At 37.9% G+C, this 19,485-nt stretch overlaps 1 protein-coding gene across 4 annotated transcripts in view; it reads left to right on the top strand.

The window, feature by feature from the left end:
• Positions 1–147: 147 nt before the first annotated feature.
• LOC126369987 (phosphopantothenate--cysteine ligase) overlaps positions 148–19,485 on the top strand; it is an 86,771-nt gene continuing 67,433 nt past the window's right edge. The window contains exons 1-7 of one of the 4 annotated variants that reach the window (XR_007566788.1): positions 148–283; positions 4,603–4,740; positions 5,394–5,622; positions 6,006–6,220; positions 7,273–7,458; positions 9,524–9,626; positions 9,897–11,387. Coding sequence is in view for 3 of the 4 variants with exons in the window: in XM_050014605.1 (XP_049870562.1) it covers positions 4,609–4,740; positions 5,394–5,622; positions 6,006–6,220; positions 7,273–7,458; positions 9,524–9,626; positions 9,897–10,006 (975 nt within the window). In the remaining variant the exon portion in view is untranslated. The other 3 variants (XM_050014605.1, XM_050014607.1, XM_050014606.1) reach the window with 3 other exon arrangements.

Genomic DNA, 19,485 nt, shown 5'->3' with positions numbered 1-19,485 from the left:
CATTGCTCTTGAAAATCAGAATACTTCCTATATCCTGTAATGATCGTCGTTGGTTTTCCCTTTGTTTGTTTCTTGCTCATTTGGCCAAAAACACTTGAACCCTAAGCTGAAAAATTTATGAACGAAATAGTTAAACGTCAAAATTGGCGAAGACGGTCAGCCGTTTGGAGTATTCCGCTGAATATAACGAAGATTTTATCGTTATTTCTAAGTTAAACACACCAATCGAAGGTCGACGTTGCAACCTCAGCGGAGCAAGGGCCAAGGACATCGCTATTCTTAGGTAACAAGGCATGGGTTCTCGTAAAATGTCGATATTCTTTAAGGTGTCGGCGATGTCATTGATTTTTCAATAAACTCAGTAATTGTGCAGGGCGACCTTTGGTTAGTTATGTCCTATATACTGCTTGGTGGCGGGGCTGTGTGTAAACATTTCGTGGATAGGTAGTTAGGTTTCTTTGGCGGCAGTGGCTTGACGGACGCGCCCTGTGCTTGTTTCCTCAGAGTAGTTTTAATTTGCTCTCTATTTCTAATCAGTGCAAGTGTTTTTTCCGTAAAACCGGCAAACTAACCTCCGTTTTGATTAATTAGCTTTCTCAACAAGGTTGTAAGTATAGCAAGCACATACAAATTAACTGGATACCAATAAGAATCCAATTTAAAAGTAAACAATACTGAACTTCTATGTTTTTGTGTCCTTGTATTATTAGTCTGAACATAGGTGTTCCATAGATAATTAATCAATGTTCTTTTGACATCTATTTTAATAATTAATTAAAGGTGTGGGAGTGAAGACACCTGCTTGGTAAAATTTTACTTCAAAGAAAGTAATAGTAAGAATTTAATATAATATTTTCTAATGTCCATAAGGGGTTGGACAGGGCTACAAGTAATCAGAAGACTTGCAGCCACTTTAGGTACACAGTTCTATAATATCATGTACTTAATAGCAATAGGATATCAGAACTATTAGTCATTTTAAAATGTTTAAAATAGTTCTATTTTTTACCTTTAATGGGTTTGCTCTTGCCCCAGACTTGCCCGAAGGCATTGATGAGGCCCTAAGATGGAGCGAGCTTGCCCAAAAGGTGCCTGTTCACTCTGGCCTTGAAAGCACCTGGGTTATATGCATTTGGAAATACAGGAGACTGCAATTAATTCCTCTCTCAATTCTTAATAAATATGAACACAGAACTTTAACATCATTTTATTTTAGTAGTATTGTTATCTATTTTGGAGTACATTTTTTTATGTGACCTGTTGTATATTTGCTGCTAATGGCATTACATACGTAACTGGTCAAATAGGGATTGCTGAGTGCTCACACCTAGTACATACTTTTATTTATACAATTATACTAGTCATATACAAACAAACAAACAAACAAGAAACATTTATTGAGAAGCTGTGTAGGTATATACATGCAGGTGTCAAACATTATGAAATTGTCTCAACAGCATGTCCATGTCGGACGTACAATATTACAAATAATGTCAGTATTAAGCATCAAGTAATTAAGTAAGTACCTAATAATTAGTCACATTATAAACATTTGTCAATTTTAAATATCATTGTTGTTGAAAATATTCATTCAAGTCATAAAATTCCATATCAACTAGCCAATTTTTTAGACGTTTTTTAAATGTCTTACCCTCTAACAATTTTATTTCGGTGGGTAAGTGATTGAAAATTTGAACGGCTGATACAAATACACTTTTATATAATACTGAACCGTTTGATGATGGAAGAGAAAAGTTATATAAATATTTGGAAAGTAAGTTAAACTTATAATTGTTTTACTTTTTTTAACAAGGGTTTGTTCAAACAAAGGGTTTGCTCAGTGTTCCCCGAGTGATCATGCTAGCATCATAGATGCTTTTGTGAAAAGCTTATATTTAGGTGGTGATTCAATTCAACTGGGTTGCATACTAGGTTCAAGATTAATTATGAAATTCTAATTACTAAATAAGACACATCTAAAACTAACGAAAAACATTTTTTTTTCTATTTAACTTATTTATGAATTCTAAATAAGAAAAACTTAATAATAAGTCTGACATTTTATCATCTTTTCTATGACATCACAGTGTGTTTTTTCAAACAAATTCCATAGTAATTTCGTGTTTTGATGTTTAGTAAAAAAGTAACTGATTTGACTAGTTGGAAACTAGCCTATTCTTGATTAATGGCTTTTGTATAAGGCGGTAATTTGCACAGAGAATATGAATTGATTTTAGTAAGCCCGTCGGTTTCCGATAAATTACATTATTCCGCAGTGAATATTGTGGGGGAAGCCACCTAACTATGAAATCCCGATCAGTGTAGTATCGTATTTCAGAACACTTGTCTATTTTCAACAATCCTATTATAAAACACTTGATACTTTAACTAGTTCTTCTAAAGAAAAAAGAAGTAGAAGGTCTGTTCTATCGTGACTTGTAAGGTGGCCGACTAACCTCAGCAACCCTTATGTGCAAAATTACAAAATTGAAAACACTTTAAAATGCCAAAAAAGTCATGAATTTTGCAATGTAAAATCCTACTTGATATTAACACAGAATCATAATCTGAATCATCCCTCAAAGTTTTCGTTACGGTATCCCTAACACCCTGTATACCAGTGCGTTGATTATCAAAACTTACAAGTCTACACATTCACAGGCTACAAGTTATTCACAAGTACTTGTATATTATGTTTATCAAAAAAATTAGAGGGATTGTAAAATATACCTTGTGAAATAAATATTGACACTTGTAACATGTAATTCACATGTGTAGTTTTGATAAACACTTTTTTGTAATAATGAAAATTTTTACAAGTAAATATCTTGTAATAGAGGGCTTGTAAGTTTTGATAAACAGGGCACAGATAGTTGGGTATTGTTCTGCATTTTCATAGCTCTTTCATTATCGTAATTTTATTACAGTACCGTTTTATTGTGCATTTTTATTACTTCTAAATCTGAGTGAACATTGTGTTTATAGGTTTCGAAATCGATATGCAATAAAAATATGAATAATCGATTTACATAATACATAAACTGGCACTGCCACGGTGATGGGGAAATACTCCTATTCTATTTATTTTTCTAATCCAATTTTTATCGAGGCTTGACCCACTCTTGGTGGTTAGGCCAGCCTCATAGTTTACAGCGTTTAATGATGATCAAATCATCACTTTACTAAAGGTCACCATTACAGCACTACACCATGCTGTTCAGGGATTGTTATTCATAAGAGACACACTACAATGAGGATGAGGAGCTCGGTGACGCAGCGGTAAACGCGCTCGGTCTGCGATTGTTGAAGTTAAGCAACTTTCGCAAAGGCCGGTCATAGGATGGGTGACCACAAAAAAAAGTTTTCATCTCGAGCTCCTCCGTGCTTCAGAAGGCACGTTAAGCCGTTGGTCCCGGCTGCATTAGCAGTCGTTAATAACCACCAATCCGCACTGGGCTCGCGTGGTGGTGTAAGGCCCGATCTCCCTAGATAGGGAAGGCCCGTGCCCCAGCAGTGGGCACGTTAATGGGCTGGTGTTGATGACACTACAGTATTTGTATACAAGCCTTGCCGCTACGGATACTGGATCTGCCAAGAGGCACCCAATCTCTCCCATCCAAGTAGATTTTGGTGGTAGATATTTCTAATCTCTTTGTTCCGGTCACACTCCACCAAGAAATGCATAAGGCCCTCGACAGTCCCACAGCGTGTACAATTGGGCGAGTCCTTTTTCATAATTTACATAATACATAAACTGGTACTCCTATTCTACCAAAACAACATTTGTGTGATGGAAGATTCCACTTGATATCAACTCAGAGTCATGGTCTGAATCATCCCTCAAAGTTTTTATTCCGACGTCGCTGCTGTGAAAACCCCAGGAGGCTTCTGAGCTTCTGGCAGGATTTAGGTTGGCTTACGTAGTCAACAATAATGGGCCATGGCATATAATGCCATATAATGCTCATTAGCATGGGCACGCATAATGGGCCATCTTAGAGTGTAAATGCGGAAAGCAAAGCCCACTAATTACGACGTCGCTAACACCCTGTGTTCCGGAGGTCTTCAAATCCCGGTGGGGACATATCACAAAAATCATTTTGTGATCCCCAGTTTGTTTAGGACATTACAGGCTGATCACTGATTGTCCAAAAAGTATGATGATCCGTGCTTCGGAAGGCACGTTAAGCTGTTGGTCCCGGTTACTACTTACTGATGTAAGTAAGTAGTCGTTACATGAGCCATGTCAGGGGCCTTTGGCGGCTCAATAATAACCCCGACACCAGGGTTGATGAGGTTGGTAAATCACGTCGCAACCCACACGATAGAAGAAGAACACCCTGTCTCTGCCATTAGATTATCTTCTTATCTAGCCTAGTGTCCCAGTGTTGGGCAAAGACCCCCTCCATTTCTTCCAGAACTCTCTCTCTCTCCAGTGCTTCCATTAATGCATTTGATTATATCTTTGAATAATTATGTACCCAAGCAATGAGAAAATAGAATATAACATTAATAGTATTCAGCGCCATGTATTTTTTTCGGGAAACGTGGCTTGGTAAGTCCCTGATTTAAGTAATGTTACGTCATGCTGGTCCTCGTCAGGTCACGATGGCGAGCAGTTCTTGGGAGGAGTTCTTCGCGGTGCACCTGCCGCCGACAGACTTCGAGGACAACCGCTCGCTACTGAAAGAGTTCTGCGAGCGACACGACCAATACGGGAATAAGATCGTGCTTATCACTGTGAGTTTTTTTTAAATATAAGTTTAAAAACTAATACCCGAAAGACAGGTCTAAAAGTAACGAAAAACATTATTTTTTTTTCTATTTAACTTATTTATGAATTTTAGTAAAAAAAAACGTAATAATTAGTCCGACATTTTATCACGTTTTTCTATTACGTCACTGTGTGCTTTGTACAAATTCCATTAGAATTATACCTACTTGTATGGCTACCTGTATGTACTTGTACGGGGTGTAAGTGACATCGTAACGAATACAGACAGGGATGATTCAGCTCATTATTTATATAATATCAAGTGGATATCGCAAAAGTATAGAATTGAAAATCGTGAATTTTGCGACGGAAAATCCCACTTGACATTAACTCAGAATCATGGTCAGAATCATCCCCCTCAGTATTCGGTACGATGTCACTGGCACCCTGTATATGAGTTTATGTGGCCGCTAAGAGCGCTAATTCACAGGTCAGGTCTGCCTAATCCAGTTACTCCCCTGTAGATTCGGGGCTGCCAGCCAGGGTGGTCCCGTCTTGGTTGATTTTGGCGCCCCCCCTAAAATGGTGCCCGGTGCGATCGCACCGCTCGCACCGCCCTAGGCCCGTCATTGCCCGTCGATTGGTGGGGATATTAAGTAACGGGTATTATCCCTTCCAGTCTGGTGGAACGACAGTCCCCCTCGAGCACAACACAGTTCGCTTCGTGGACAACTTCAGCGCAGGCACGCGGGGCTCCGCCTCGGCCGAGCACTTCCTCGAGCAGGGCTACGCCGTCATCTTCATGCACCGGCAGAAGTCTCTGGAACCCTTCACGAGACACTTCAGCGGGCAGAAGTTGTTGGATATGCTGGATATTCAGGAACGGGGCCCGAATACTAGTATAACAGGTATTTTGTTCAATCACAAAACATTTATTTTGACGTGATTTATTGTGACAAAAAGAAAATGCTATTCAGCCTCCACATAACGGCCTCCGTGGTTAGAGTGTTAAGCTCACGATCTGGAGGTCCAGGTTCGATTTTTGATGGGGACATTATCGAAATCACATTCCCGAGGAATGCATTTTCGGAGGTATATGTCCTAACCTGTATTGGGCTGGTTTTCCCTTCGCGGTTTGGAAGGTTAGACAGGCAGTCGCTTCTGTAAAAAACCGGACTTGACAAATCTTCAGATTAGGTAAGCGGACCCTGTGGAAAACGGGATAATGCTAGGGAGATGCTGCTTACATCCATATGCCTAAGAACTCTAAAGTAAATGTCTGATTCCACAGTGAAGCCGGATAGTGTAGACGTGCTTGCGCCCATATTACTACGATACAAAGCTGCGCACGCGGCGGGCGCCATCCTCCACGTCTCCTTCACCACAGTCTCAGAGTATTTCTGGCTTCTCCGGGCCGCATGTGAATGTTTGGCCAACCTTGGCCCAAGAGCTGTACTATACTTAGCAGCTGCCGTCTCCGATTTCTATATTCCTAAGGATAGAGTGGTAAGTCGAATTAGATTTACTTTATTAGCAACATAACACATAACATACGCTCACGATTATAGACCAATTGGTCTGGTTAAAGGTACATCCATCGCAAGATGAACTAAGTACCCCACACCTCACCGAGCTTTCTGTTAGACCATGATTGATGGCGAGCCGTATCGCCGTCTATAATGGTCGAGCCAACTGTGTTAGTAACAGCACTTTTATTTGCTTTATTCTTTTAAAAAAACATAGTTCTAGTACCGTGGCTTTGCCCATTCTAACTGAGGGGGACGCCAGATGTGTGCCGAGGTTTTTCTTGCAGACATTTTTCCTCGTCTACACAGGTTGTGAGAAGCTGCAATAGTGTTAGGCGGACGAAATGTTCAAAAAAAATATTTACGTTTAAAATAGGTATAAATGACGATGTAAGTTAGTTGATTATGAGTGAAGTATGTGAAATGAGCCGCGTGAGGAGCTCGGTGGCGCAGCGGTAAACGCGCTCGGTCTGCGATTGTTGAAATTAAGCAACTTTCGCAAAGGCCGGTCATAGGATGGGTGACCACAAAAAAAAGTTTTCATCTCGAGCTCCTCCGTGCTTCGGAAGGTACGTTAAGCCGTTGGTCCCGGCTGCATTAGCAGTCGTTAATAACCATCAATCCGCACTGGGCCCGCGTGATGGTGTAAGGCCCGATCTCCCTATCCATACATAGGGAAGGCCCATGCCCCAGCAGTGGGGACGTTAATGGGCTGATGATGATGATGTGAAATGACGAGTGAGTTTGTTGCGAGTTGCGAGCGAGTTAATTGTATGTTACCAATCTTGATATTTTTGAATTTGAGTTTAGTGGGGGCTGCAAACGTGTGAGATAGATAGATTCCTACGAAAATTTATTTTCCAAGGTAATTGGGTAGTATCCTGGGTCGAAGATAAATTATGAATTTCTGATTACTAAATAAAGACAGGTCTAAAGCTGTCAAAAAAAGGAAGGTCGGGGGGGGGGGGGGGAGGATAACCACAAACAATGTATAAACATGGTATCTGACTGTCAACCCCTTGGTTGATGCAGCCGACCCACAAGATGCAGTCGGAGAGCGGCGCCCCGGTGATCCAGCTGCACCTGGTGCCCAAGATGCTGGCGCCGCTCTGCTCGCTGTGGGTGCCCGAGGCTTACGTCGTCTCCTTCAAGCTGGAGACGGATGAGAACCTGCTCATACCCAAAGCCAGAGCCGCTTTGGATAAGTACAAACATAAGGTAAGGTATTCTTCAGTGGCGCGCACAAAAGGGTGTTTTAATTAAAACACATAATAACGGGTTCTTACAGCGTTTAAAATAGCGATATGAGACTCCCGATATTTCGACAGTATTGCAAGTGCCATGATCACGGGATGACTGATGAGATTGGAGTGGAGTAGGTAGATCCATAATTTTCTATGGGCAGATATATCTGTCTACCCTCTTTCTTTGCCGCTTGTAAGTAAGGTAAGAACCCGTTATTATATGTTTTAATTATGATAATAAACGCGTAAACTTAAAACAATGTATAATAGGGTGTTTTACTGAGATAAATTATGAAAGGCAAGTAAATATAGTAGTACTTGGCCTATACAATGGTCCTGATTCCTGCAGCCACCTAATTGGGTACTTGACAGTCTTCGGATAAGTATTTAAAAAATTACAATTGCATATTTTATACCTCTTAAAATATTTCTTATCTTAAAAGATATCACATTTTTTTTTTCAATTATTTTAAATTTCGCGCGAAAACGGTTGGTCACATGACATTTTGCCCAGTGACGTCACAGTTCAACAAACAAAGAAACTGTCAAACAGTGTAACTTGAAGGCTTTTCGGCGGGAGACGGGAACGGGACAGTTGCTTTCTTCATTGAGTAATCTAAATAATTAATACGAAGTGGTGTTTTGTGGTTAATGATCGCATTAAGTTAGTTGGAAGACATTCGCAAGTGTTATTATATTGGAGTATTCAATAAACAAAGTGTGCGAACCTTTTTTTTTTTTTTTATTAAATGCTCATTAAACATTCTTTTAAATGAAATGAAATGAAAAATGAAAATCTGCCTATTTTCGCTTCGTGCCGGGAAGCCGCTTCATAACTCAAAAGTTTATGCGGACTTTTGAGTTAATTCGTTTGGGGTTCGGAGTAGGAGTCTACTCCGAGGGTGGGGGCTTAGGTTTCATCATCATCACCTTTCATCATTTCATTAATCATCAAGAAAAAAAATACGTCAGACATGGCTGTATGGGCATAGTTCCCTTTGCCTTACCCTTCGGGGAAAACCAAAACAAAAAAAAAAAAAGTGTAACTTGAAACCTGACAAATAGCTTTTGTTTATTTTGTGAAATGCGACGTCACACGAAGCTCAATCATGACCACCGTATTTCGGGTTTTGTAATACACAGACAAAAACCGCATTCGGGTCGTTCTTCTTTTTTATCGACAATAAAAAGAAATTTTCTCAATTTATCGGATTTAACATCTTTAAAATTATAACGGCATTAAATATTTTAACACATCATATAAAGATGTGTCTGTAGAGGACCATTTAGAGGTTCTCTTTATCTTGGTAACATACTTTTCTTTGTAGACACATTCCAAAAAATATTGTGACAGAGTGGTCCTTTTCATCGGAGACAGCATTTTAATTTACCACTTTGTCACAGAATTTTGTGAAAAACAATCAAGCTTCTTTAAGGACTAATTGAGGAACCGATTAGTATTTTGCTTGTATTTTGAGTATAATAAGATAACTATATTTTTGGACAATGGAAACATGAAACAAAATTCTAAAACATAACTTATCAGAAGCAGAACGAAGGACAGATCATTGTCGATAAAAAAGAAGAACGACCCATTCTTATTTTGTAAAAATAAAATATTTAAAAATTATATTAATAAAAAAGAACTAATGGTTTATTATCGTGAAATAATAAACTGCCATATCCGACATATTTCATCAAGTAGCCAATTTTATTTTAAGTTATAATTTCTTACCTGCTGAAAAGGAAAGGGACGGGTAATCGACAGGCATAAAATTTATCGAACCCGTCAATGAAATACCCCATTTATTAAAATCTTTCATTCGAAATTCAAATAAGTAAATAAACCTAATGTCATAGTTCTCCTTTCTTAAATTTTCCATTCGAAATTCAAATAAGTAAATAAACCTAATGTCATAGTTCTCCTTTCTTAAATCTTCCATTCGAAATTCAAATAATTAAATAAACCTAATGTCAAAGTTCCATGAAGGCAGGTGTTCACAGAAAATGAAGTTTAAATAAATAATATTGAACTTCAGATGGTGGTAGCGAACATGCTGCAAACACGGCATCACAGGGTGATACTGGTTACGCCAGAGGTCACACAAGAAATATTGCTTACTCGGGAAGAAGTACATGCAGGTACGTTAAATTTTTTTTGTTCTTATCTTATTTGTCTAGATTTCCCTTCGCGGGTTGGAAGGTCAGACAGGCAGTCGCTTCTATAACAAACCGGACCTGTCAAATCTTCAAGTTAGGTAAGCGGACCCAGATGATGAGTCCGATAATTGTGGAAAAACCGAAAGTGGGGTATCGTAGTAAGTGGAATTCCGTGGTCTCTGCCTACCCCAATGGGAAATAGGCGTGATCTTATGTTTGTTAGGTATGTAAATAAAAATCTTATTGTTTCAGGTGTAGACATAGAATCGGCGATAGTGTGCGAGATAGTGACTCTCCACGCGCTGCACATGTCCCTGTCAGGCAGCGCGCTGCCGCCGGCCCCGCCCGCGCGGCCGCGCTGATTGTCACGCGCGGGCCGCCGCCTCTACCTCACCAAGGAGTAGCCGAGGAATACCAACTACTATAGAGTTGCCACCTTTATTATTTTTAGAAAGAAACGTTTATTATAAAGGGTCACCACAGTAACATATAACTTACAATCAAAACACATAATAAAAACAACTTACACGAGAAATACAAATAATTGAGTGTATGGACTGGTCAACGATGGTGGTGGTGTTCTTTATAAAAGGGCCTCACTCAGAATAAGCCGCGGCGCGAGCCATGACGCTGGTATTCTGTGGACCCTGCTAAGTGAGGCACGGAAGCCGTGTCTCCCACAAATACAACTTCAATGAACCACCTGTTCCCCGCGACTATCTGCAAGTACATCAGTATCCTGGACTTTATCTAGGAGTTCTTTAAGTAGTGCCAAAGCTCTCGACGTAGGAGAATTACAGGCAAGCTGTGAAGACAACATTTAAAAAAAATATACATTCTTGTTTTAATTTTTTAAATATAGAATCAGGATCATTTGTAAATGCGTTCGGGTGCTATCCGGTCAAAAAATTTTAAACAGCGATAAAGTAAAATTATATAGCTAATACGGGGTAAGACCGGCATAGAGGTTCCTCTGTTTCGTACGTTTCGTTCAACCACTATTTTGACGTTCTTAATTTGCCAGGAGTTGTTTTGAAAGCACGAAAGATCAAAAACATACGAGCGTCAAAATTGTCGGTGTAGGGACGTGCCTGCATAGATAATATTATTACTTTAAAGTGCTATATTATTTTTGTGTACTACACTGGCGGACATAAAAATCGACTCGATTTCTGTTGTCGGGTTGTTAATAACTGTCTACAATAAATAATGATTATATGCCGTGAGTTAACCAGAGTCATTTAATAAAAGAATACTAGTCGTCATTTACGTAGAGCAGAGTATTTTTCCAAATGCCCGGTAACAGAACTTGAACCGATTTTTTTGCCTATCAGTGTACATTACTTCGTATTATCATGGGCTAACTATAAACCATGGTATAAGAAGACTAGGTATGCTCAAAAGTGACAGCTAACATTTCAAGGTTAGCCCAGCTGACGTCATCCGACCCTGTGTTGCCATTTCGTAAAAAATAAATTACCCACGACCATCGTTTTTATATTTACTTTGCAAGGAAATTTTGAGAATTTAATAAAAGAGTTACTTACAGTTTTAATGATTTTTACATATGTGACAAGTATTAGTTATTAAATACATTAGTCAGTAATTCATTTAATTTTCAATAATAAAATTTACGTTCTTGGAATGTTGGAGATACCAATTTAATGGTAACACAGTGGTAACACATACGTCATCAATGGGCTAGCAATGGCGGCATGTCATACGATTGAGCATACCTAGGGAGTTAAAATGGCCACACCGAAGCAATTCATCTAAGAAAGCAATATTGCAATTTGACATTTGCGCATATAAAAGTAAGTGCGCAATGCAAACAACTGTCAAATAGCAATATTGCTTCGGTGTGGCCATATTAACCCCCCCTCCCCCCCCTCGTCTTATACCATGCTATAAACTACGATATTATTGCATTAGGGGTGGCAACTCTAATAATTACTCCTTCGGTGTTAGAGGAAAGTGGGATAGGTTCGCGTAGAGCAAGCTGTACAAGAAAGTATATATTGACTTTTTTATATAATAACAGTGTTGGGTTTTATAAAAGCTTAAGTGATTAGTGGCACTCCTACAATGGAAGGTGTCGCCTTCAGAACTGTGCCCCAGGTAGCAAGTGTATTGACCTTTTTATAATCTAGTGTTTGATTTAGAGTGATTTAGTGAATTAAGATAGATTCAGTATAGTGTTGTTCGGGGCTATCTCAAGGAGTAATGCAATCACTCCGTTATAGTTAAAAGAGATTGTGGGATTGGTTCAATGGGTGAAAGATTGTCTAGGTACCAAGTATCTTCAAGTTAAATTAAAACTAAATTTATTTTAGCACCCGCGGCACATTTTCGACTAATAGCCGTACAATGTCAAAGCCCTCGATATACATCTCGATAACATACCCGTGCCGCGGACGCCATTTTTCACTTAAAATTCGAATCCAAAGTTTTTACCACATGCTGATAACCTACTACTACTATTGGGCAAATAGTGTCTGGTTATGAGCCTATCTGTCGATATAAGTGTTTGATAACAGTACTTCTAACTGCCAGATAAGTATTTGATACGTTGTCAGACAAGTTAGACGAGTGTATCAGCTGGCGAGTGAGGAAATAGGTAATTTTAAGTTTTACTAGTTCTCTTCATATTATAAAAGACCTTTAAGAGCCTCAGTTTAAACTAATTTCATCAATCTTTGAAGAGTGAATGAATGAAATGAACGAGTGAAGTTTTAACTGAATGAGGTGATCCCGAACATGTTTTGAAGTTAGATTTTGTATATCTATATTTATATTCGCGTCAGGTGAACTGTTTTGACAAGCGAGTATGGTGATAAAATGGCAATGGATAGGAAATAATGTTTCATCTGTGATATGACAGTTGGAAGCGAGAGTGATGATAAGGGTTCCCTATTTCTCTTTAAGTTACGGTACCCTAAACATAAGACGCAACCGTATGGAACATAAGTCTCATTAAATTTCAAATATGATAGTGCGACAGGGTTATAAAGTGGGTACATGATATTGCTCATGACTGTACCCACACCTCACCGAGCTTTCCGTCATTCATTACTGAATAAATATTTCAAAAATAATGTAAACATGAGAAGTATATAAAACTATATCACTGTTATTTGTCGCGTCGCGTCTGCCATGGTAAAGGCGATATTTCCATTTTTGAAGACTTGAAAAGTACATCAAAAACAGTTCATCTGTTACGAACTCCAAAGTGTTTTTATCTAAAGAACATAGTATATACATTTAAACTGTAAATAATACCGTAATAAAGTTCAAAATATATTTGTATATTCGAAAAACTTCCAATATTTGTAGAGGAAAGTGGATATCGTTCTGGTATTTATTGAATGTTTATATGGTAAGTGCGTTGCGAGACTGTACTTAAAGTTTCTAGTGATCTGAATATTTCTTATCATGATATTCGGGATACGCAATCCGTATCAGGATATTCAGAATATGCAATCCGCATCAGGATATTTGGGATACGCATTCCGTATCAGGATATTCAGAATATGCAATCCGCATCAGGATATTCGGGATACGCAATCAGTATCACGATATTCAGAATATGCAATCCGTATCAGGATATTCGGGATACGCAATCCGTATAAAGATATTCAGAATATGCAATCTGTATCAGGATATTCGGGATACTTAATCCGTATCAGGATATTCGGGATACGTTATCTGTATTAGGACAGAAAATAAGTGTTCTAACAGAAAAGTTATATCCAGATCACTGAATGTCGAGCAACGCGTTATATGTGACTGTGTTTTGTATACCTTTTTGGCGTAGTATCGAAATGTACTCTTCAATGTTTATTGAGAAGGTGTAAGTAGACTGTTTGTGATAAAAGCTTTCATATTGGGCCCCATGTTAATATCACTTATGTTAAAATATTATTTTATGACACCGCACCTTTGTTACTGTAAAATCCCAATAGTACGATGAATCCTAAGACTTACCAGGAAATGACGGTCAAAGAATTGCCTGACAGTTGTAACAATAAAATATGAAATATGTCGGATATGGTATTTTATCCGCGAAAACGGAACGTTAATTATCCAACAGTTTTTTTTTTAATAAGATATTTTTTAATATTTTATTTTTTCAAAATAAGAATGCGATTTTGTTGATCTGTGTTTGACCCGAAACGCAGGCGGCCATGATTGTGCTTCGTGTGACGTCATATATCACAAAATAAACTAAATTAAATGAAATTAGTTTCAAGTTATACTGTTTGACAGTTTATTGAAATGTGACGGCCCCGGGCAAAATGTCACATGACCAAGCATTTTGAGGTAATAAAATATTTTAATTTCAAGTACTAAGTCACTTGAAGCAATACCTCTGCTCGTACGAAAATAGTTGAATTGTGTTTTTAGTAAATTCTAATGTGTGGCTCAATATTGAAAGCGTTTAAATATTATTCTTATATGGACCAGGGTAGCCCTGGGTGGGCTAGGCTTGTTTCGCTAAGCGAGATTACAGTCTTAAACATTACACAAACATACAGATTAAAAATATCCAATATTAATCAAATCAAATCAATCAAAAGACTATACACACACATACAAAACAAGTATTGAAATAAAAAAAATACATCATACAATATTTTGTTGAAATTTCTGATTTTTGAGCGGGAAATCCCGGTTCAATAGGATACTTGACAACTTAGTCGCATGAGATACTTTTTATGAAACGACAAAACAAAAAATTACTGTTGTATTTGAATGGGTACGGTGTGCAAATACCGTGAACAAATCATCAATAAAGGAAGTCAAACCACCACTGATTTTACATCAATCAGAAAAAGCTCGGTAAAACGCTAGTACCTATTTCATACTATGGCTATACCTCTGCTTACCCCAATCAGGAATATAGTCGTTATCTTGACTGAGTCCAGCTTGGCTAACATGCGCATCGTGATAAAATTATCGATCGATTCAATAAATTTTGTCGAAATCGATAAATATGTTCTTTTCCCTAATATGCGTAGCACGTGATTTTGTTCGAACTTTGACATAACGACATGACTCATTTGGGTTCACATGTTAGCATCAATCGAGAAAACGACATAACTATAACATTAGAATCGATAAAATGACGGTGACAAAATCGATATTCTCTAACGGCTCTTGGCTAGATTTCCGCCAAAAATGTCGCTTAGCGAAACAAATAATATATTGAATCTAAAATATTTATTGGAATTTCATCGTTATCTATATTGTAATATTAAGAAATCTAAATTGGTTAAGTGTATTATTTAAAAAATATATATTGTGTTTGTTACTCTATTTACCTAAAATTTTTAATGTTACATATCAATGGTTTATTGGACGAAAAACATAGTCTTTTTTTTTTCAAAATATTTACCTGACCGTTCCTAGACTGAACCTATCAGGCCAAAATTAGAAATTGTCTAATGGATTTACTGTGAAAAATGATCGGAAATTGGTAGTTGTTAGCAACTTTATTTTTTGTTTAGAATGTCTGTTTGTTAACTTATATTAAGAATGTAGTAGAGACTGGCTGATAGTTCATAGATTTTAACAAAATGTAACTAACTACCCTACAATTTTATAAGATGTGTGTAACTGCCTGGTATAAGATTTATTATAACGCGGCCTAAGAGTGCGTTTCAGCCATGGAGCGGAACGGAGGCAGGCGAAAATGTATAGTAGTCCATCAAACTCAGCGTGCGAGAGAGAGATAGAAGATGCTAGATTGCTATCTCCCACGTGTGATTGGTCCTTTGCTTCCGCTCCGCTTCACTGTACGATCACTAGTACTAACATGTATACACTTTGATACCTTGTCACATTAACTCTTTTGACTAAATGAACTTAAGTCTCATTAAATGTCAAATTAGTTAGTGCGACAGGGTTCTAAAGTGGATACATGATAATGCTCATGACTGTATCTCCCCTAACACGCGGTTGAGCTAGCCTGTGAGTTCACACATCATACAATGTTATTATCAGTTATGTGCCGTTCCCGGGAATTTTTCCAAAGTGGGAATATTCCTGTTATATAAGTTCTTCAATAGTAATGACACTGGCTGCCTCACTTTTTCAAATTGTTCTTTCAAGGCCAAAGTGAACAGGCACCTTCTGGGCGAGCTCGCTCCATCTTAGGCCTCGTCAATGCCTTCGGGCAAGTCTGGGGCCAAGAGTAAATCCATCAAAGGTAAAAAAAGATCTGTCTTTATTTAGTAATCAGAATTTTATAATTTATCTTGAACCTAGTACTCGACCCAATTACCAACGCGAAAAAAGCTCAGTTTTTAAATTATGTTACGGATAAATTTAGCTAGACGGGTTTGGAAGGGTAATGCAATCCGCATCAGGATATTTGGGATACGCATTCCGTATCAGGATATTCAGAATATGCAATCCGCATCAGGATATTCGGGATACGCAATCAGTATCACGATATTCAGAATATGAAATCAGGATATTCGTGTATGACTAACACGTGAAATATATTACATGTTATTATCACAAAATTACAATTTATCATCAACTACCCTGAATGAGGACACGACGCGCCATCTATGAACCACAGAATAAGAAAAGAGGAGTTCGCTTAGTGTCCTCGAATCTACCGAATTTTCGGTATTCCTACCGAAATGGCACCTTTTCTAGTGAAATTCTCATAATTTCTCACGAATTTTCAGAATACAGGAAGGTCTCCCAATTTTTGAACAGACAATCCATTTCATTTTATCTTTATCATCAGGCGATCCGTCTTCTTGTTCGCCCCTATATGATTAAAATAGAGAAAAAAATATGTTTCGACACAGAAGCGGGGGTGCGGAGGAGGCATCGAGTAGACGGAGCTATAAGAAATTACATCTCTCTAGCGGGTTATGACAACCCTGATATCACACTTTCGCTCCGCATTACATTATCTGACGCGAGTGAGATAGCGCCCAGTGTAGTCTATTTCAAAGCTGTACTGTCCTTCGCCTCTGAATAGTACTGACAGACAAATTACATAAGCCCTTTAATGACGTCACAGGCCGAATTCTTCGTAAGGAGACCAGGTTCCTACACCAACTCTTGCCATACGAGTGGGCAGATCAGAATCTAACCAAGTTGCAAATATTCCTATTTCGACCCTTGCTAATGTAACGCGCAGAAGAATCCGGACGCCTCCCAGGTATTTCACGCAAGGTGATCTAATTCAAACGGGTTATTTATATTATCAAATCTGATCCCATCCATAAATTTTAGATTTAGTACGGTCACGAGCATTAATACGTATACACTTTGGTACTATGTCACATTAACTTTTTTGACAAATTGAACTGTAAGTCTCACTAAATGTCAAATATGTTAGTGCGACAGAGTCCTAAAGTGGGTACATTATACATATTGCTCATGACTGTACCAATGCTCACCGGTACTTTTCTTGTACTAAGCGCATTGACTCTATTTCGCAACTAGATGGCGCCAATGGTACAAGTTTACACAATATAAATAAGCGCCATCTAGTGACAGTGTGTCGTATCAACATGAACACTGTCAGTTAGTACAAATGCTCGCCACCGGCGCTTTACTTGCACGCGTTTTAGCGACAAGTTTTCTAGTATGGCGAGGGATCCTCTGTTTTACATAGTATATTCGATACTCCATACTACGTATTACGTTATCTGAGCGACTGCACACGTGGCATCATTTGCAACTTGGCTAGGCGATCTGGTTAAATGTGGAAGGCGCGTCATATAATATACCTGTCATTAATTCTTTAAGACTGGCAATGGTGCTGATAAACCGTCTAATTTTATTTTAGGTTATACCTATCATTTTCTTATCCGTCGAAAAGGAAAGGGACGGGTAATCGACAGGCATAAAATTTAAGGAACACACATCAATTTTCTTCTAAAATAACCCTCTACATTGGCCAATAACCCAACAGAATTAAGTTGATAGCATGCGTCAAACAGGTTGCATACTAGCAAAATACCTATTTGATTCGCTCATTCATTCACTATTCATTAATTTAAAAATTTGCAGCTGTCAATCATCCGTCAATAGCGAAAATAACAGGTATAACTTAAAATTAGATGGTGTCTACAGAATTCAGCACCTTTATATGTTTAAAATAATGAAAAGATAATAATTTTATTGAAGCACGGTATATTTCACTCGTTATTTAAGTACAAAATGAATGTACGGATCTTGTAAAGTTTATATGATTTTAATCATAATTACGATATAGTTTGTTAAATCGTGTTATTGTATGTAAACTCATGTATTTATATACTGTTTATTGATGTTTATTCATTAATACATACATAAATATAATTGGTATCACTTTCAAATATAAAATAATATACTTCTCATCAAAAATCACTTCCTAATGTTTTTTCAACAAAACACGAGTTGAATTATTTTTTTTCAATTTGAATTTCGAACGTTAACATTGAGAATTAAAAACCTAATATAATTAGTTTGTTTTTGAATTCGTAATATTCGTATCGATATTTTTCGTTAATCGTTACAAAACAAACTTCTGATGTATGTTTCGATTTTTTATGAAAAGTGTATTTGGTAATAATACTGAAAATATTTGAATGTTTTTAACGAGTACAATTATTATGTAAATGTTATTTCTAATCTGTATTTGTATTTCATGAAATTATTCTTTGAACCTCCTGTTTATGTTTAAAATATATCTAAAAATCATATCAATGTGTTAGTGTTGCTAAACTAACGATTATTTGATTATCGATAATGAATAATGAGTATTTTATCAGCTCTAGTATGGTCAGTTAATACTTTAATGTATGTAGCACTTCAAATTTAAATATAACAATAGAAGGCCGTATCTTTTTAGAGTAAAATTACTGTTTTTCATGAAATACAAGTGCAAGTAATAGTGTTGTGAAACAATCGACTGACTATCGACATCGATAAGAGCGTCAACACATATTATCGATTGATAGCGGATGATCTTTATAAACATCTTCATGAGATAACTAAAAAAAAGAGAAAGCAAGAGAAGTGTATAAAGACCGGATCGAATAGAATTCCGTAGTTTCTGCTTATCCCGGTGGGAAATAGGCGTGAAGCAAGTCTGGCGGTTTATTCTGTGGAAATAAAACCTGTCAATCATTTTAGGCAGACCCTCCATACAAAGATCTTGCTCTTACGCCGACAGTACACATGCAGTGTGTTCCGCTTAACACCATGCGTGCGAGGGAGACAGATAGTCCGCGCGCGCTCCCTTACTCCGTCTTACGTCTGAATCTTAAATAGACACAAAAGTGACACGCTACGAGGCGGGTCTTCTATCGTGTGGGTCGTGAGGTTTTGTCCGGCCAAGTAGTTAATGCCATCTGCGGCAAATCTACAATAAGTCACGTCAAAAAAAAAAAAAAAAAGGGTCGTGAGGTGAATTACCAACCTCATCAACCCTGGTCTCTGGGTTATCATTGAGCCGCCAAAAGCCCCTGACCCGGCTCATGTACCGATTACGTACTTTCAGTAAATAGTAACCGGGACCAACGGCTTAACGTGCCTTCCGAAGCACGGATCGTCTTACTTTCGGACATTCAGGGGATCAGCCTGCAATGTCCAAACCAAACCAGGGCCTCACAAAGTGACTTTTGTGATATGTCCCCACCAGGATTCAAACCCGGGACCTCCAGGTCGTGAACCCAACGCTCAACCACTGGACCACAGAGGCCGATACTGGGCGGGTGTGTTTGGGACAATCCAAGCTTGTATCGGTGCGGGGCAGAGAGTGTCCTTTCAATACGTAGTATTAAACTATTAATGATTTAATAGTGTCACTCTTTAATAGTAACACGTT

The sequence above is a fragment of the Pectinophora gossypiella genome, chromosome 10, assembly GCF_024362695.1.
Source record: "Pectinophora gossypiella chromosome 10, ilPecGoss1.1, whole genome shotgun sequence".
Taxonomy (NCBI): domain Eukaryota; kingdom Metazoa; phylum Arthropoda; class Insecta; order Lepidoptera; family Gelechiidae; genus Pectinophora; species Pectinophora gossypiella.
This window is presented reverse-complemented; position numbering and strand designations above follow the sequence as displayed.